Below are 21149 nucleotides of genomic sequence, written 5' to 3' on the forward strand. Positions count from 1 at the left end.
TATGGTTTCTGAAGAATGAGCAACAAGCAGTGGTTAGCTTCAAATAATTTAACAACCAATTTTGTCCTATGATTTTTTTTCCAACAACCAGTGCACCAAACTGCTCAGAAAGTTAACAACCTGTTATCCCAAAGTGGTGTGAACTGTCTGAATCCCACCACTGGCAACACGTCTTTCATTGTGAAGTTGCCAATTAGAAATTTATAACTAATAAACCTTGTCCTATTTTAGTACTTTGACACTTTCTGTCACATTTTCTCTATGTCCCCTTTGATATGAGGTCTCAAAATTATATTAAACTGAAGTTTCCCAACCTATACACCTTGCCTTTAACCTAGTAATATCATCTGAAAGAAATTCTTAATTGGACATCACTGCTTGATTTTACATAGCAGCACTATGAGAAAGAAGATATCAGATTCTAATGTTCAGTGAAGCAGATACTGTTAATCACTGTGTTGCTTTGAAAGTTTTATTGTAAATTCATAAAAGATCTATAACTGTAAGAAATCTTGATATAGGTCAAAGTTTTCTGAAGCTGCATTAGAATTATCAGCATGCTATGGTGAATAAAACCAAAAGATGTAGATTATTGCAAGTTCTTAATCTTTAAATAAGAAATAGCTAAAGGTTTTCTATGTAAATAGTCTCCAAAAACATTCTATTTTACAGCTATTTAAAAACTTCTGTAATGGCTGCCAAGGGTTATGGCAACCAACAGCTTGACAGGCTGCTGTTGATTCAACCTGACTTGTGTGCCTCAAAGCCTGACCCTGCTGAGTCAGTTGTTCTGACTTCTTCTGGCCTGGAGATCCAGTCTCCAATACTGTATAGCTGGGTGGCTGCGACAATCAACTGTGTTGGGTTATTTGTCATGAAAAATTCATTGAAATATTATATATGAATGTCCTGACATGGAGATTCTTCATCAAAGCAATGCTGATAATCAAAATACCCCAAAAGTTTGAATGGAAGTATGTTATTCTTGATTTTTTTTTGACATCTAACAAAAGCAATAACAACATCAATAAAAGTATCGTACAAACATCAGTTTGGTGTAGTAGTTAATGTGCTGACCTAGGAAACTGGAAACTGAGACCTACATATGACATGAAAGCCAACTGAGCGAGTCATCCTTCTTTCAGCCCAACTCACTTCATAAGTAGAAAGAGTTGCTGGAGAGAAAATAGGAGGTGGAAGGGGTATTGGTATGAGTGCCTTGAGAGTAAGGTAGATAAGAATTAGATAGATGATAGATACGTAGAGAGATGGAGAGAGAGAGAGAGGCAGGCAGGCAGGCAGGCAGGCAGACAGACAGACAGACAGGCAGAGATTAACTGACAGACAGATAGATATAAAATAAAATATTTTATAAAATATAAAAAAATAAAGCCATGGAAATTTGAGCTTTTTAAAACCAGTAATATAAAAATCAGTATGGAAGGAAGAAAACTCAACCATAGCAACAAAAAAAGACTATTAGCTGATAGCTTGTTTGATGTCATGCATCACTGCATTAACACAAGTGAGTATTTTTATGAAATTACACCTTAAACAGAGCTTCTAAAACTAAATAAACAGATGAAATTCAATTATCCTCTTTCCTCAACTATAGGTAAAAGTCCCACAGTATTAGAAATATATAGACTGTTAAGGCAGAAAGCTGGTAAACCACCAGCTTTGTGTTCAGGCTTCAGAGTATCCATCTGCAATTTGGGACTATATAGAAGCAGCATGCCCAGATCTTGATCTTCTGGTTGCAGAAAAACAACATATTTGGAGGGCATTACATGGAGCAAGGTGGTCTCAAAACACAGCCTCAGGCACATGAAGAGATAATCTGTAGCAACTAGATTTTTTCAAATGGCTGGTAGATTCCCGGATTGGTTAGTCCTCAATCCATCTTTTATTTAATGAGTATCTTGGATGTAATATCCTCTAATACAATTATCAACTATTTTCTACTGATATAGATAAGCTTTCCTTACAAGGCATCAGGCCATTGGGTTAGTGCCCACAATGCATCAGAATGATCTCAATTGGTGGCATTGTGAGCAATTTAAGGCATATGATTTGATAGTCTAACATAAGCAATAATCTAGATCCTCATGCTTTCCATAGAATGTCATTAAGGCAGTTTCCATACCAATCTGGACTCTATCCTTGCTTGGCCAATAGGCAGTATTTTTGTACAAAGCATATTATCTCTACTCTAACCTCCATCTTTGTATCTAAATATATAACTCACCAGTGGACATTTCTCTGAATAGGAAAATACATATTCCAGATCAGAATTCATGTGATTTTATATACTGCATGGCATCAAATTAATAGAGCTACCCACGTCAACCAACTCAGGACAGATACAACAAAACAGCTAATACAAAACACCCAATTAAAAGCAAGGCTAGATAAAAATGAGAAAAGCAAACAAACAAACAAAAATGTCCACCTGATAACAAAAAGGCACCAAAAACAATTTATTACATGAGGGCCTGGGAAAAGAACCAGACAATTAAAACTAATTTGCTGGGCAATGAAGTTGGGGTCATGTGAACCTCTGGAGATATGTCATTCTAGACAGCAAGGGCCATGACAGTAAGATATGATACTATAATAATTTCTTATTTTAACCATATTTAGATTAAACCAGATGTTGGCCAATTCAATTATTAAAAGATCTTGGCCAAGTTCTTATAAGGAGATGCCAATGGATTTCTCACACCTAAAATTGCTATACTATATACTTAGCTGTTCAGGTTTGTAAAATTGCCATTGCTGCTTGCCAGTCAAGTATATTTATAACCAAATGCAGACACTTTACCTTTTCTTCTTGATCGATGATGACCAATTGTTACTCCATATATCCTTGCATTTTGCGGCTTGCTCAGATTTCTGCACTCTGGCTGTATTAAGAATTGGTCTGTTTATATAAAAAGGAAAATCAATTTGAAAGAAGAGCAAACACTCTTTGCAACAGCACAATGAGTTGCTGAAAAGATAAGTAACAGGTCAAATTATGAAACTAACAAAAAATATCAATGAGGTCTACTGCAGTCTAAAGAAGAATGACTTTGAATTGCCACCCCATGCAGAATTTATTTTTTAAACTTGATTTTTGATTGAATTGTGTAGCACATTGTGTAGATGCTAATGTAAATCCGAAACACATTAAAAGGAACAGAATTCCCACTTCAAATTCAATAGAAATACATTTCAATCCCACTTCTCAACTTCAATAGAAATACAATTCAAAATTGTACTGACATATAAATATAAAATGTTTTTTAAAGTGTTCTCAAAATGCTATTTAAAAAAAATTACAGGATCTCATCTGTTTTTAATGGTAGCATCAAGTTTTTATAATTCCATTACAACTTCAGTCCATGGCAGCTGTAAGAAGGAAGCACTGATTTATAAGCAATTGCATTCTGATACACTCATTCAGAATGCTTTACGCTGGGCAGTTGTCCCTAGAACAGTTCTATGGACAGATGATCATATAAAGTAAAACAGTGAACCCTAATCTAAGTTAGCTGAATTAAATAGTACAAACTGCACAGCATAAAGCATTCAGAATTAATGTGTCAGAATGCAATTGCTTATAAATCAATGCTCCCTTCTTACAGCTACCCTGGAGTGAAGTTGTACTAGAACTGCAAAAACTTGATGCTGCCATTAAAAACAGATAATTCAACTTAAGTATTTGGAAGAATAGTGAAAAGCAGAAAACTTTAGTAAAGCAAAGCAACTTCAGCTATCAACATCGTAGCCATTAATTTGGCCTAATAATTGGAGCGGTTATTAGGGCAAATTAATTTACCCCAAATCAATTATTATTTATAGTTAAAGCAAATACTTAGTCACTCTGCTTTGCTCTAATCTTTATGTCAGCTGATTCTTTTATCCTGCATTTTGGGTATCCAGCTAATTATATGTGGCACTGTGACCTTGTGTTCAAGTTTTTATTCTAAATATTTTTTTTCTTTCTCCAAATATTCCCATTTTCATTCTCTCTCCCTCTCCCCCTCTCCCTCCCTCTCTTCCTCCCTCCCTCTCTCTCTCTCTCTCTCTCTCATTTTATCCCTCCCTCTTTCCCTCTAGATGGTGTGTTTCAATTTATTTTACTACCGGTTACCTTGTGTGCTCGCCCGACACTTCTGCGGATGCGCAGAGGCATCTGGGCAGAGTCCCCTATGCTGCCACTACCGGTTCACCCAATCCGGGGGGAACTGGCAGAAACCCACCTCTGCTCCCTCTCTTCTTATGTCTCCCTCCTTCTCCCAATCTCTCCATTTATTAATTCATTCATTTTGCTCCTATAAAAAAGCCAAATAAATGGCAATTTAGTTATTCTACACAACAACAATATCATCAAATGAGCTCACATATTTTGGCTTGGGAACTCTGAGAGTTGAAGCTCGTGAAACTTAAAACTGCCAAGCTGAAAAACAACTTATGACATTTGTTGCCTCAGCAAGAGGGTTGCAATGCAGTAGGGAGAAACCGTTATAATGGCTGCAAGCACTGAGCCTCTGGCAGGCATTTAAATACAGCCTGACAAAAAGCTTCATACCCCAAGGATATTATGTTCTTTGAGGTGAAGGTAAAATGCAGCCCACATAGTCTGCCCATCCTCTTCAGCCCTTCCATAAGTGCTCTCTGTGTAGCCCAAAAGCCTCCATTAAATGGTTGGGATGCTTACAAGTGACGTTTCTGCAGCTTTTCTGCAACTCCAGAGAAATCTTTTCCTAATATGATTTGATAGCTTATTAGTAACATTGACTATCACTAAGTGTTGTATTTTTTCAATCTTGATGAATGTATTTTATTCTCCTTATGTATACTGAGAGCATATGCACTAAAGACAAGTTCCTTGTGTGTCCAAGCACACTTGGCCAATAAAAAATTCTATTGTATTCTATTCATGGCTTTTCTAACCTTTGTGGAGTCCACTTCTGGCCACAGGAGGGCATAAGGAAAGGAAGCAAAGCAGAAGAAGCAAAGCTATGTGTCCATTTAATTTTACAGTCCAAAGCAAGGAAATAGTGCATATTATCCTATGAAGCATCTTGGAATGTTCTGTTCAAAATTTGTCAAAGTGACATGTTTCCACTTCCTCCCAGGATTTGCAAGTAATATTGAATTCTGTAAGGGAGCTACGAAGATGGAACAAGCAAGGAAATTTACAAAGCTATTGGACGTAGGAATATCTCAAAGCCCTTTGAGAAATAAGAAGGCGGGCTGAATTGCACTCAACCTTTTACAATAACCAGCCATGAATTTTAGTTGAACATAGCCCAATATATTGATGTAATCTGTTTCATCCCTGAAAGCAGCTTCTTTTCCACTGTCCTTCAGCTAATACTATCTCTCACTTCCACTTGGATAAGAGTAGGCTCCTACAACATGCACATTACAGAAACTGGCATTGAAAAATAATGTTTGAATAATCACAGTAAGGAATGTTTGGCTTTTGATGTGGTCTAAAAGTCTGCCCTTGACGCGGTAAAAGTTGATAAAGAAGGCAGCTGTTGTGAATGTTTTCCCGAGGGCAGGACAAGAAGTGACAGATAGAAGATTATTAAAGTGAGATCCAACCCACAATTAAGGAGAAATTTCCTGACAGTGAGAACAATTAATCAGTAGAATAGTTTGCCTCTTGGGGTTGTGGGTGCTGCATCACTGGAGGTTTTTAAGAAGAGATTGGAAAGCCATTTGTCCTGAATAATATAGGGCCGTGATGGTGAACCTATGGCACACATAGCCCCCTCTGCTAGCATGCGCGCTGTTGCCCCAGATCAGATCTCCGTGGCGTTTCTTTTGTGAGCTTGTTTCCCTGCAAACGACGAAACAGAAGCTCACAAAAGAAAAAGGTCTTACCTCTTGCTGCGATGCCCCACCTCCCACCAGCCAGCTAGTCTTTGGGTCTCTGCTGCGCATGCTTGCATGTCTGCACATGTGTGTGAGCATGCATGAGCATGTTCGCGCATGCAGTCACCTTTCAGTTTGGGCATGAATATGCACAGTTTGGGCACTCGGTGTCTAAAAGGTTTACCATCCACTGATATAGGGGCTCCAATCTCCCTTACAATTCTGTTATTCTATTATTCTGTTTCCTAATATTGTGACCACAGTTAAAAGCCAGGCAAAAGGATAGGAAAACAACCATTAAGAGGTGGTAGTCAAATTTATAAAGTAATTAACACTATTCAGCCATGGTGTGAACCCTAATCACTGCATTACAAAATGAAACAGAGAGACAGTCAGACAGATTATAAAAATATCAGTGCTCTGGAGCATAAAATACCTTGGCAGAATAAAAGAGTAACAAACAAGCACAGAGGCACGAATAAAAACCTGTTTTCTCTTATAAGAGTTTTAGCAAAGTGAAATATATTTCTGTGTTTACCTTATTGTCCTAAGTCAGAAGGTAAATTATTTTGTATGGACTTAATTCAGTGTTTTAAGTTAGCCACTTCATTCACTAAGCAACTGAAGAAAAATTAAAGACATTGTAATTTATTACAACTTGAAAATTCAGTGCTTCCTTCTTACTTTTTAAAAGGCCTTTTTCCTTTTTATCTCTGAAAATCTTTATTAATGGAAACTTGAAATAATATAAATATTATTTGATGTGAGTAGTATTTGTCCTTGTAATTTCTCAGAATGGCAATGGAAAGACCTTCTCTAACCATTGCTTGTCCTTAGGGTAAGCACATTGAAATCAATATCTTAAATTGATTTAAGATAGCAATAAGTAACTTGTCTCATTTCAGTATTTTCAGCAGACTTTCTCTAAGCATAACTAAATTTGGGTCCATACCATAACTCCTTACAAAAATTCTAGTTATTTTAGTTATAGTTCTATAATTTCTTCTCAGACAGCTCCTGAATTGGATGCAGTTAATTGCTGGGTCAATTGGGATGTGCAGTCTATGGAACACACACACACACACACACACAGGGAGAGAGGGAGAGAGGGAGGGAGGGAGGGAGGGAGGAGGGAGGGAGGGAGGGAGGGAGGGAGGGAGAGAGAGAGAGAGAGAGAGAGAGGGAGAGGGAGAGAGAGAGAGAGAGAGAGAGAGAGAGAGAGAGAGAGAGAGAGAGCCTGCCTCATAGCTCCCCATTTAGCAGCCTGAGTCCAGCTTCAGAACTCACTACCAACATTTGAGAAATCCAAAGTAAACTAAACCAATTATTGATGGCAGGATGCTATGTTGGGATGGTATATTTGTTTTTGTTGTTGTTGTTGTTGGTTTTTGCTTTATATGTTAATGCTCTAAATTTATTATCTATCTCAGCCTTCCTCCAAACTCAAAAATGTCTCCTTTCTTTATGTGGATCACTGGAGATGCACCTTGCAATTCTCTGCAGCTTATCGCACTTAGCCAAAAGTGCTGTACTTTTGCCCATGCCTAATCTAGATGAAATTTCCTCCTGCCACCAGATTGTTCTATGGTACTCGCGCTATCACATCTACATTTCAATGTTTGTATCTACACTTGTACATCTTTTCTGGCATCTAGAGGCTGTTAGGATTTTTGCAACTTAAATATTGTTAATCTGACCCTATTTTCCCCCTCTCTAGACCTTATCTTGCAATTCTTTGGAATCAAGGAAAGGAGCACATCCTCTTAAGCAAAATAATTTCTATTGAACCATCCACTGCAGTGATTTAACATTTATAAATCTACCAGAAAAATGTGTGTATGAACAAGGTTGCATTCCCTAGTAGTTAGTCATGTGCGTGAGAAACAGGGGAGAGGAAAGGAGGGAGGGGAAGGGAGGGTGAGGGAGGGAGGGAGGGAGGGAGAGAGAGAGAGAGAGAGAGAGAGAGAGAGAGGGAGAGAAATGTAGGGCTACCTACATCTGGACTACAAAAATCCAGACAATTGCTAGATAACAGTAAGGTGTTATACAGTTTTCTGTATCTCTTTGCTGACTTCTTGGAGCATCACAGTTTTTATCCGCTCAGATTGGTAGTAATGGTAAATATTTACATTACATTTTTATATTATATTTGTAAAGTATTGCAGTACAACAAACAGTAAATGGTCTTAAAATAATATGTGTTTCCTATGTGACAACTGGTTTCATATAGCTACATCACACAACAGTGGAACAACTTTTTTCAGCCAGGGATACACTTGGAACATTGGGAGCAGATGTGAGCTGCTGCATTCCCAAAGAGTTACCATGGAAATCTGCCTATTTAAAATGGGAAGGGCCATCGAGCTGTCAAATCCAAGCTACAAACTCTTACAACTTCTACATGGAAACATCAAAGAGTTAAGTTTTATGCATCTTCTTGTACCTCCCTGCAGGTATGTAACCCAAATCTAGTATCCTGAACAAAAACATGATTTTTTTTCATGAGGTAAATGAACTTCTCAGGATGCACTGCCCTTCCGGGAGATGAAGAGAGATCTTTTAACAGTCCAAAGCATTCCAATAAATAATGGTAAGGACCAGTGGTTTGCATTATGATATTGATTGGCTGATTTGATCGATATCCCACTTTTCACAAAAGAGCTCAAGGGTGCGTAGCGTTCTGTCCTCTTTTTCCTCTTACCACAATAAGCCTATGAATAGCAATAGCAGTAGACTTAAATACCGCTTCATAGGGCTTTCAGCCCTCTCTAAGCGGTTTACAGAGAGTCAGCATATTGCCCCCAACAATCTGGGTCCTCATTTTACCCACCTCGGAAGGATGAGTCAACCCTGAGCCGGTGAGATTTGAACCGCTGAACTGCTGATCTAGCAGTAGCCTGAGTGCTGCATTTAACCACTGCGCCACCTTGGCTCTGAAGTGCCTTCAGTGGAAAGAAACCATCCATGGTTGAAGGGATGGACTTGAACTGAGGTGTCTTCATTCCTAGTGCTTACCTTTTACTTACCTGCTTCCTAAAATAATATATTTCTAAAATGCAGGTGGAATCAAAAACCTGATAAACATAAAAAGAAGGGCATTGGGGCTTACTGTTTTCCTACCTACCAACCTGTCAACTCAAAGAGATTTTCTGAAAGTAAATAACAGGAGCACTTTTTCCTGAAGTATCTCCCGCCCTTTTTTTAATACAGAGAACAGAAAATGAACAGGAAGGTTGCTCTCTACTTCCCATTCTGTCTGTCATTTGGCCATTGCTTTGGCTGACCACAACAGTAATTATTTTTTAAAGCACAGTAATTGCAAACTTTATTCAACCATCATTTGATTTGAATTCCAACTTAGTTTTTTGTGCTGCATGTTTATTGTGTGAAGAGGCACTTGTAATGATATATTTCACTACTTCTCTGTGTGAATTTGAGGTTTATAGGAAGCTAGTGTAACAAATGATAGATGAGTACTAGTAAATATGATGCCAAAGAGCTTAAATGTGAATTTCTTTTCTTTTGAAAAAAATTCATCTCAGGTACCTTTAAATGATGATGGTATTAATGTTCACATGAAAGATGTTACTATGTGCATGTGCGTGCACACACACACACAAACATCTAGTAACATATCAAAGAATGGACAGGAGAGAAAGTAAAAGATAAAATTCAAGAAACATATAAGCAAATAGAAATGGGTGCCAAGTAAATAATTTTCCAAACTACTTCAGAAATATTATTATTCTATTTGCTTAAATGTGGAACAAAATCAAGTCTAAGGCAAAGCATACCATTTTTCCAGTGTTACAAATTAGTGTGTTTTCTGCTGTTGTGTAAAGATAGCATTTACTGAAACTCTGGGGTTTACTTCAAGAGATCTAAAATATGTATTGTATATAGTCTCACACACTTACACAAAGTTTTAAAAGTGCTGCAAGTAGAACATCAGACACATTTGCCCAACTATTAGTGTAATGAAAGATTATTGCACTAACAGACAACTGAACTTTAGGAAATAATTGGATCAGCCATCTAGAAGAAGGGTGAGGGGGGCATCTTAACTTCCTGTGGAATAATTCCTTACATTACTGCCCAACCCAAATTGACAAACCATTGAGAGCTTTTGAGATGCTTCACAGTTTCAGCGCAGGCTGATGTTAGCAGTAACCCTTTCTGGCTCCAGATAACGCAAAGATGTATTCCCAACACAGCAAGCCCCTCACCATCTTTACCTGTTGAGGGCCGCAGGAGCGACCAGATGGACATTCGCGGGGGACCGAAGGTACCTCATCACTCTGGGGGTGTAGTCCGTCGCAGCTCTGCCCTCCATGTCCCAGCCACTGGCAAGCAAGGAAGCAAGCAAGAGAGACCAAAGTTGTCTTAGAGTGCCCAGCGAAAGGAGAGGTCAGCAAGAGCCACAGCACGCCCTTACCCAGAGGCTAATCCTACTTGTAGTTCCTATGAGCTACATACACCCGGTCCGGGATAGCGGCTCCCCCATTTGCCATCTGCGCCCCCCTCCGAACTCTGTTCCCCCCTTCCTAAGCCACGCCTCCCCGTGGAAGCTCCGGGTCTCCTCCACCTACCTTGCGCCCCCGGCGCCGTCGGCCGGGAGCCGCGCCAAGCACAGGAAGAGGAGCAGGCTACCGACCAGAGCAAGCAGGGCAAGGACCGCCCGCATCGTGCGCTCTCCCGCCTGCATCTGCCGGGGCAGCTGGACGGCGATGCGAGCCGAGAGCTCCAGAAAGAGCGAAGAACGGAGGATGAAGAAGCGACGGCGATGGCAGACCCCCGCTGCAGTGATGGCAACCCAGTCAGGTCGGCGGCAGTGGCGGTGGTGGATAAAGGAGGGGCCCGCCCAGGGTCGCCTCCTCCTCTTTGGCCGCGCCGCGCCGCCTCCCCAGCTGCTTCAACTCGCGAGGGGCGACCACCGCCAGTCCGGCTCGGTGGCACGAGATTCGCCTCCTTCTGGGTCTGACGAAGCCAAGGGGAGGGGAGCACCTTGTCCCAGCCCCGCGAGCATCCCTTGGCAGCCCGCCTCCATTTCTCTCCCCCGCGGTCTCTCGCTCGCTCTTCTCCTCTCGACACCAGCGCCTGGAGGGATGGAAACGGAATTGGGGGTTGGAGGTGGAGGGAGGGTGGCGCGGGGAGGAGATGGTGGGAGTAATCGGGCGTCGTGAAAGAGAAGAGCGGAGCGAAACCAAAATATTTGCCAGCACCCATTTTTCAGCAGCAACTGGTGTAAACCGACAGAAAAAGGGTGCCACTGAGCATGTAAGGATTCATAAAGCTTTAGGGACAATAACTAGGTTTTAATCTTCTCCTGAGGCCCAAGCAAGCATTGTGTGAAAAAGCCACCAGAGCCCTTTCTGTATTTAATGATAGTGTCCCGAGAGTTAAGGTTTCAACCCAAGCTTTGGGAGGTTTACCATGTTTAACAGATTAACAGAGTTGGAAGAGGTCTTGTATATCAACTAGTCCTGCTCAAGCAGGAGACCCTACACCATTTCTGACAGATGAAATCCAGTCTCTTCTTGAAAGCTTCCAGTGATGAAGCTCCCATAACTTGTAAAACCTTCTAGATAGGAAATTTCTGAGGTTTAAACTGTGGGCATCCATCCAAAGCTACTACTAGAGTGGAGGAATGCCAAGCCCTCCCATGAGACCAATGTTTTGCTCACTTTTCCTTTATAGATAATAGTGAGAAAAGGCAAACAGAAGAGGGTCAGCTGTGCCCCTCCTCATGTCTTCTCACTAGTTACTTTTGTTATCGTAATTTAGGAGTCCTACTGGACCCACAGCTGACTTTCGACCATCATTTGTCAGCTGTGACCAGGGGGGCATTTGCCCAGGTTCGCCTGGTCCGCCAGTTACGACCCTACCTGAACCAGGAGGCCCTCGCAACAGTCACTCGAGCCCTTGTGATCTCTAGGCTGGAATACTGCAATGTGCTCTACATGGGGCTGCCCTTGAAGTGCATCCGGCGACTGCAGTTAGTTCAGAATGCAGCTGCGCGAGTGATAGTGGGCGCACCGCGGTTCGCCCACATAACACCCATCCTCCGCGAACTGCACTGGCTACCTGTTGATCTCCGGGTGCGCTTCAGGGTACTAATGACCACCTATAAAGCTCTCCATGGTAGTGGATCTGAGTACTTGAGAGACCGCCTCCTGCCGATTACCTCCCTCAGACCAATTAGATCGCACAGATTGGGCCTCCTCCGAATTCCATCCGCCAGTCAATGTCGACTGGCGACTACGCGGAGGAGAGCCTTTTCTGTAGCAGCTCCGACCCTGTGGAACGACCTCCCCGTCGAGATTCGCACCCTCACCACCGTCCAGACCTTCCGCACAGCCCTCAAGAACTGGCTATCCCGTCAGGCCTGGGGATAAGTTCCTAATTCGCCCCACCCAAGTGTTGAATGTTGAATGCAAGTTGTGTTTTTATTGTCTTATTTTATTCACCTACTGTTTTTGTTTTTGTATTTGCACCCCCCCCCCTTTTTGATTGTAAGCCGCCCTGAGTCCCCTCAGGGAAAAGGGCGGCCTATAAATTCCAATAAAATACTAAAAAAATACTAAAAAATTATCAACAATGTATTGACACAACCATCTTGAGAAGATCACTTCTATATCTAGCACATGTGCAGTTGCAACATGCTAAATGTTATTTTTACTTTGAGGTTTTAAAAAAAATATTTATTCATCATGTAAACTTAGAACTTAGTCATGGATCAGTACAAACAAACTCATTGGCTCCATTCACTGCATTAACCTGCTTAATGAATGAATATATTTTTTGAATCCATAGCTTGTGAAGTATCAGGCTGTTATCCCCAGCATCAGACCACAGGTCCTGTTTTTGCTTTTTCCAAGGCTTCCCTGAATAGCTGTTTGTGGAAAGGAGCTGAGAAGAAAATGCTGGACTGGAAGAATGTATAGTCTAATTCAGCATCACATTGTCTTCATCCTGTCTTTTAAACATGGAATAGGAAATATTTTTATTGCGGGAGAGCTATCTTCCTTTCTGAACCACCTGCAGGGACCCAAATGTAGTGGGTGGGTAACGGTAAGAGGTAGGTTGCTCCCAGTTCAGCCCGGTTCGGCGGAACTGGTAGTGGAATTCAGGCCTGGATTGCAGAACCAGCAGTGACCCAGACCTGCCACACCCCCAAACTGGTTCCCTTGCCTCCTCTGGGCCATTGCCATTTTGGTTTTTAGTGATTGTGCATGCGCAGTTCATGCACAAAGAACAATTTACATTGAACAGTACACATGCACATAGCACGCATGTGGCACAGACAGGGGTTGCAAACCGGTAGTAAAACCGGCAACAACCCACCATGGTAAGGATCTCTATAGGGCATGTGCCTAAGTCATGAAGGAAGCATGAAAGCTGGCTGGATGTCTTCGGGCCAATCACTTTTCTTTCAGCCCAGGTCACCCCACAAGTTTGTTATTGTGGGGAGAATAGGAGGAGGAAAGAGTATTGTGTATGTTTGTCATCTTGAGTTGTACATGAAAATAAGGTGGCATAGAAATCTGAAAAAAGATATACCAGACAAATAATAGGCTGGACAAAACCAAATAAATATATTTGTTTTCTGCCATCTTCTTATTCACTGATTCTTTTTTCACTTCTCTTTGATTCTCTGTTTCTCACTGTTTCCTGCCCCGCCCCACCCCCCCACCCCCATATTCAGAAGACTACCAGAGATTATCCTTCTAAAGGTCTAAATTGTGTGGAGGGCACATGAAATAGGGAGGGCACATTGAAGATGGCCCATGCCCAACTCTAATATTTACTCATCCCTTTAATCTTGATAAAGAGTCATATGTTTACTCTTGGATTTGGCCCTTGATCATCATGATTTCCTCACTGGATTTGTCATGGAGATTGGACTACCAAATAACTATTCTTTGTCTTTTGCTTATTGTTTGAACTGATCTGAAATTTGCTAGCATAGGAAGGTTAATCTCCATAAATCTCAGTGAGGCAGACAAGTCAAGAGACTTTGTGCAAAGCTTCTCTTTAAATTTCAATGCTTTGTTTTTACAGAAATGTCCTTCAGGGAATTCTGTTTGGAAGTTACAGCCAGCCTAGTATAGTTTGTTGTCTATCATCCACCAACATAGCAAGACTTTTCCTTCAATAATTGTATTAAATATTGTATTACGCAAGCAAAACGTCTACAGATACAAAATGGCAAGCCTTTTTCGCTTATGGATAATTTAAAGAAACTCATAGAAGATAATTGAATTGGCTAAAAAAAAGAGAAAACAAAACCAGCTTTCTGAATCCCTGTGGGGCTTCCAAAAGCTGTTTTGCCTCAGATAGATGTTGACAGAAACATGTCATATATGCAGGCACTTCTAATACGAGGTTATTAGTGTCAGATTTTTGTCTTCCTGGGGATTTTGCACACCACAAGATATAAAGATAGTCACTTGATATGCAAAATGCTTGTGTGCCTATGTCAGTGTAATTTTTACAGTAAGAGACATTGGGAAGGAACAAGTTCTTATACTTGAACTCTAAAAAAGAGGGAATCATATTCCAGTTAACTCAACTCTTTTTATTTCTGTCCTTCAGAGATGCTGTTTCAATGCATGAAGAGGCTTTTGATGCTCTGAAGAACATTTATTTTTAGCGTGCCATAAATTTGGTACCTGTTCTCCCTCCACTTTCACCCCCCCCCCAAAAATGTACCACCAATTGTATCAAAGTGTTGAGTCAATATTTTTGTGTTCAAGAGGGTGAACTTCTTTATGATCTGTTTCATAATGAAATGTGTTCATACCACTGAACTTAAGAACACTTAAATGTACTTCAAAATAAATTCTTCTTAAGTGCCGGCAGTACCGAACATCTAAAAAGTGAAAAATTCTTTTCATGACAAATTAGAGGACATCCAACAAAGCAGAAATGAAGGCAAGGATGACACTCAGATAGGGTAAAAACTCTACAGAATTAAACCATTCCCTAATTACTGTGTCTCCTCCAGTGGTCAGCCAGATGTTTCTTGTAAATTTGTAAACAGGAACTGTAATTGTTAGTCAACAGCTGTCCCCTAATGTCTGCTGTCAGCATTTGGGTTTCAGAGATTTATCTTCTCTAAACATAAGTGTTTCACTTAGGTAACTACATGACTACATGATTTCCAATCTGGACCCACTTGAATGTTTCTTTCATGCTTGCTAACATGCAAATTAAGGTAATAATGTTTAATGGTAGTTCAAGTCAAGAGCACAGAATACTGTACGAGCATTTGAATATGCTAAGTCACTTTATGCAAAGCAAAAGAAAAGGGGAAGGAAGAAAACTCAGATCACATTCAGACAAAACATGAAATGGACCCAAGGATTGACAGAGCATGTGATTCATTATGTTTCTTCCTGTCATCCCCGGGCCTTGCCTACAGCCACTGCCAGTTTGCTGCAGACTTTTCACACTATCTGTCTAGGATCAGTTCCTTTTCCATCGCTTCCTCTATCATCTGCCATGGCTCCTTCATGCTGCCATACCAAAAGAAAATATCTGAAATAAAGCATGTGTTATTTGTGGCTTTTTTCCTCCTCCATCGCCTCCCTGTTTGTTTAAACATCTATGCAACCTTGGGTGATTTTGAATAGCTGTGCAGGGATAAACATGTTGATACTAGGGTCACCATGATATTTTAAAGCTGTAAAATATTTCAGAGAAGTATCCCAGCAGGAGATAGCAGGAAATATAGTCTAAACTGGAGAGGGGGAAGAGCCAAGTTAGTTTATGAACAGAGTCTGATAGTACATTCAAGATTAAGTTCATTAGGATTTAAGCTGTTCTCAAAATCTTATGCTCTAATAAATTTGATTAGTCTTGAAAGTGCTACCAAGCTCCATGTTTATTAATTTTTTGTAGTTTTGCCAAGAAATGTACAAGAAAGTGTTCATGTATTTATCAGGTGCTCAGCTTGAGTCTTATCTCTCAAGTTAATAAGAGAAGAAGCTTTTGGAAAAGAGCTTAGTAAATCCTAAACAATCAAGAAATGTGCAGGGCCTTCGGCTTATTGTCAGAACAGACAGTGTAAAGACTGTTCCCATCACAAGATGAGATGTAGTCACAATGTCAATCAGAATCTTTTTTTTAAAAAAGAAAATTTTTTAAATCATTTTGCTTGGTTACCGTCATTCTTAAGAAGCAGTCATAGAGAACCAAAATGGTTTGCATGTTATTGAATTAACCACTTTGCCTTAATATATATTTGAGCTTCTTTTTTATGGCCAAAACAACCTTGGGTTTTCATCCTCCAGGTTGGTTATAATCAAGGAGAGTTAGAATAAATTTCTCTATGTTTATCTATGCATGCAACAAAAAGGAAAGTTTGCAAACAGGTCCCCTTTTGCAAAATTCCAGGGGTTTTAGCGGGAATCCAGACAAGCAAGACTAATAAAATGATAAAGGTAGGGGGTGCCTGTAGGGTGTATATCTGTACATCAGTGGTGGGTTTCAAAATTTTGTAGAACCTCTTCTGTAGGTGTGGCCTGGTTTGTGGGAGTGGCTTGCCAGCCATGTGACTGGGTGAGAGTGGCTTGCCAGCCATGTGACTGGGTGGGCGTGGCCAACTTGTAAAATGTGGTGAAACTCACTTAACAATGCTCTTGCTTAGTAACCAAAATGTTGGTTCAGAAACTCTGGCATTTGAAGCATGCAAGTCTTAAAGCTGTCAAGTTACAAGACCCTTGCACCCCTAACCCTTTTGGATAAAAACCCCAGGGGTGTTCAAACTTGACAGCTTTAAGACTTGTGGACTTCAACTCCCAGAATTCCTCCTCTCGCTCTTCATCTTGATGATATGCGGATGGGCAGGGGGAGGGAGCTGGAACTAGTTCTAAATGGCAATGTAGATTTGTGGAACCTCTTCTATAGAAGAGGTTAGAATTGGCAGGAACCCACCCCTGGTGTACATGTATTTTCTTTTCGTTCAATCACGTCTGATTCTCCGAGATTGCCTGGACAATTCCCTGAGGTTTTCTTCTCAAGGCTCTTCACAAGTGTTCCCCCCTAGAGCTGAAAGAGAGTGACTAGCCCATGACCACTCAGGCTTTGTGCCGAGGGTGGGAGTAGAACTTATGTCTCTCAGTCTCTATAGCCCAATCCCTTAACATTTTAAAATTTTATTTTATTTTATTTTAAAATTAGTGTTTGTGTTTATGTTACAAACATCAGCAGGTTCTGACCAGTTCTGGAGAATGGTAGCAGAAATTTTGAGTAGTTTGGAGAACCGGAAAATACCACCTCTGACTAACTCCATCCCCCTCTATTCTCTGCCTCCGAACCCCCAGCTGATCGGGAGGGAATGGGGATTTTGCAGTATCCTTCCCCTGTCACGCCCACCAAGCCACACCCACCAAACCACGGCCACATAACCAGTAGTAAAAAAATTGAATCCCACCGCTGGGTTCGACCTCAATCACATGAGCAGTCCTTATCTTTTTTATCTCTCCTCAATTGTGTTTGTGTGTATGTTATACAACATGTGCAAACAAATTGATGTTTTCTTGTCCTGGTTCTTTTGTGATGAATATCCATTCATTAGCTGCTCTTGAAAAAATTCTAGCCGTCTTGTTCCCTTAATAAAACCCCCTAGTTATATAAATTAGTTACTATGGCAAAACCCAGAAGGAAAACAGCCGCAGATGTTCAAAGGTAGCTGGAATGCTATGTGATGTGAACCCAAAGTTTAGCCATCCACATCCTGTTGCTACTTTTGCTAGCTATTTTTATTTCTATCTAGTCTTTTGATTCAGGAAAAAAAAACCCAAAGGGATTTATATACAACATAGAAACATTAATAGTGATCTAATATCAATTATGGCATCAGTCATGTCATTTTACTGTTGTTTTCATGTGCTTAGCAATTTATTCATTTTTCATTGTCTTCAGCTCCTTGCCAGACCTTGAAATAATTAAAAGGAAAACTAATGTCTTAGGTGAAGTCTCTTTAACTTGGTGAGGTTTTTAAATCTTGGATGACGCTCAGTTGCTGCTGAAACTGGAAGTGGCTGCTGTTTTTAGTCGTTACTTCACTTACGGTATTATTGATGATTAATTTATGCTACTTTATTTTAATATTACTCTTCCCTCCTGAAGGACCCCCAAGTGGAATACAAAAAAGAAAAATAAAATGGGGCAGAAATATAATACCATCAGTGAAAGTAATAACAGTTACAGTCCATCAATTAAAACAACTTTCATTCCAAATGCAGTCTGGCGTTGAGTGTTTTCTTTCTGTTCATGGAACATCAGATTTTCTCCTTTATTCATATGATGTAAGCGGCTCCTGGGGACAATTCCAAACTGAAGGGCTCCTATAGGAATCTTAATTAATTTTAGCAAGAGAAATGAACTTGGTGCCCATGGGAAATGATATGCTTGCAGACATCTCCCTTGGCACTAACAAACCCTCATTTTTCAACTTACTTAATTCTTCTAAAGCTTCTTTTAAGTAAAAATAAAAATAAATGGGAAATCAGCATGCTGTAGAGAAAAGCAGTAGCCTCAGAACCAACTTTATTTAAAGAATACTTAAAGCTGTCAGACATACGTTTATATTCTTTCCAACTAAGAGGGAATTCTTTCATAAAAATGATGTTTGTGGCTTCTTACACATGGGGACCACTTTGGGAATGCTCTCAAAATATACTCCCGATCCTCAATGAGTCCACCAATATAAAATAATGTGTTGTCTCAAAAATTCCAGACACAATCCTTTCCTTAAGTTCAATTGTTGGTTGACTAAACTCAGTAAAATATTTTGAAACATTTTCCTATTTCCCTGTGGAATGAGATTTTCCGTCAAGAGAAATTAATTGCTGTTCAACGTTTGAAGAACACATGAAGCATCATAGAAAATGACATAAGAAGGTCATGTGGCTGGACTGAGAATTGCATCCATGATCCATGATAAATAACAGATCCTGTACTTAATGTTCTTCCATAATTCCTCTTTAGATAACTGTACATGTGTACCATTCCTTTTTCAAAAGGCAAAAATTAAGTGATTTCTTGCATTTCCTGCCCCATTGTGAAAACCAATTTGCTCTGACAAATTTTAGAGTGAAAATAAAAATGCTGGGGAAAAACAGGCAACTTTCTCCAATCTTTAGAGAAGGCCAAAATGCCAAAATATTGGACTGATTTACCCAAGACAGTTCTTGGGGGAAGGGGATTTTAACTATATCTTGTAGGATATAACTGGGTTGAATTTTTCTATAATTGAGGATGTTATAAGTGACTCTTGGTGAATCTATTGATTATATAAGGAGTTAAAATTGGCACTCCAAGCATTTGCATTGATTCACATTTTTGCAAGTTCACCAGTGTGGAAAGTAGCTCTCAAGGAACCACATTTAGATCAGATCAAATACAGAGGCACATGAAGATCTGCAATAAAGAATTCAAAAGCAATGTAAAGCTATCAAGTTCAATTTTATTCTTTGTTCCTGCAGGCAATATCAATCCATCATAAGCTTCTTACTGCATGCATTCTCCATACATACAAGCCAACAAATGAAGCAGGAAGTAGAATTGATTATTTCTAGGAGATTCTTGATATCCTAAATTAGCCTGGCTAGCAGAGAACAATTATCTTCATAATCACTGCATATAAGCATTTTCCACAGAAACCTAGAATTTACTCTGTTGTTCACACAAGTTCACAGTGTGAATTCTCCAGGAACTATTATGAAGCACATTGTGAATGCAAATAAAGTTGTGCAGACTTTTCCAATTGAGCTGCAGGCATGTGGCTTGCTGGAGAATTCAAAGCAATTGTTCAGAGTCAGCATGATAAAATCATCTCTAACACTGTCCTCATCCAATTAAAATAGTTTTACTAATCCTATTATCCTACTCATTATGTCAATTATTCTATAAATGTTAGATTACCATCCATGTCAAGATTCAATCAGATTGTTTTTAAAAAAAAATTTACACTCCAATCTGTGCATACTGGTCTTGTCAATGTGCCAACAAACAAGCAAACAAACCAATCCCAGAGTATAAAAATAATGTAGACACACATAATATGGAATTACTACTCAATCTTAATATGCTTTTTCTTTACCTGTGGAAGCCAGTGAGTTTTTGCAAACGAAGAGTAAATTTAAATGGCTAAACTTGTATTCTTCTTTTGACAAAATTTAAGTCAACTTTGTGTAAGGTTTGGAAAAAATACTGAAATTTCCATTCCTTGGCTTTGTCTGCAGGGACCTGCTGATGTCAGAAACACCAGATGATCTTGATGATGATAATGATCGTTGTTATTATTTTAAATTAAGCATTTCCAGTCTGGTGTTTAGTTTGGTACATATGTGCCAATGGGATTGACAGCTGCTTAATAGCCCATCTTCCCCAACTTTCTCTCTAGCTCTCTCTGTGTGTATGTGTTTAAATCCTGTCTTTATTATTTTTTATAAATAATAATAAATAAAGGCTGAAGGCATTAAACATACAACATATACAGTAAAAAGTCAAATAATTATGAAGTTTGTAACACTAGCATTTGAAATTGTACTAATATTGATGGAATATTCATTTTTGTTTTATTTCCTCTTATCTACATTTAATACTCTAGGGAACCTGCTTAATTGAATATTAATCTAAGCATTTTATATAAATATTATTGTACTGAAACAACATCTTGGTCTATAACGTAGAAGATGCAGCAATAGATGGTTTATGTGGTTAGATTCAATAATACATTAAGGATCTGCTGTAGTTCTTTCTTAACATTTTATGGATATACATTAGTATAAATATCACTCATTCATTGTTCAATATATTGTTCCCTCCTGTGTTATTAGTGCTTTATATTTTTATTGTACTTTATCATATCTTATGGTTGTTATAGTTAGCAAAAAAAAAAAAACCCATCTCTTTCACCCTTAGGTGTGGTCTGTGTCTTCTTCAATCTCAGGTCCTCTACCAGAGGCCTGGTATACCCGTTTCCCTGAAAATAAGACCTCCCCAGATAATAAGCCCAATCGGGCTTTTGAGCGCATGTGCTAAAATAAGCCCTCACCTGAAAATAAGCCCTCCCTGAAAATATTGCAACGCAGCAGCAGCCATGAGGTGACCATGCTCTTCACCTCCTGCACCTCAAAAATAATAAGACCTCCCTGAAAATAAGGCCAAGTGCTTATTTCGGGGGAGGGCTGTCAAAAGAAAATAAGACCCTGTCTTACTTTCGGATAAACAAAATAGTTTGAGTTTCCTGGGGTGGGGGGTTC

At 39.7% G+C, this 21149-nt stretch overlaps 1 protein-coding gene across 1 annotated transcript in view; it reads right to left on the reverse strand.

Moving 5' to 3' along the window:
* ST8SIA6 (ST8 alpha-N-acetyl-neuraminide alpha-2,8-sialyltransferase 6) overlaps nt 1-10558 on the reverse strand; it is a 36516-nt gene extending 25958 nt beyond the window's left edge. The window contains exons 1-2 of the mRNA XM_032235069.1: nt 10464-10558; nt 2825-2923 (exon numbers count right to left, since the gene is read on the reverse strand). Coding sequence (XP_032090960.1) covers nt 2825-2923; nt 10464-10558 — 194 coding nt within the window. The remainder of the gene's footprint in view (nt 1-2824; nt 2924-10463) is intronic.
* Nucleotides 10559-21149: the final 10591 nt, after the last annotated feature.

Source organism: Thamnophis elegans, chromosome Z (assembly GCF_009769535.1).
Source record: "Thamnophis elegans isolate rThaEle1 chromosome Z, rThaEle1.pri, whole genome shotgun sequence".
Taxonomy (NCBI): domain Eukaryota; kingdom Metazoa; phylum Chordata; class Lepidosauria; order Squamata; family Colubridae; genus Thamnophis; species Thamnophis elegans.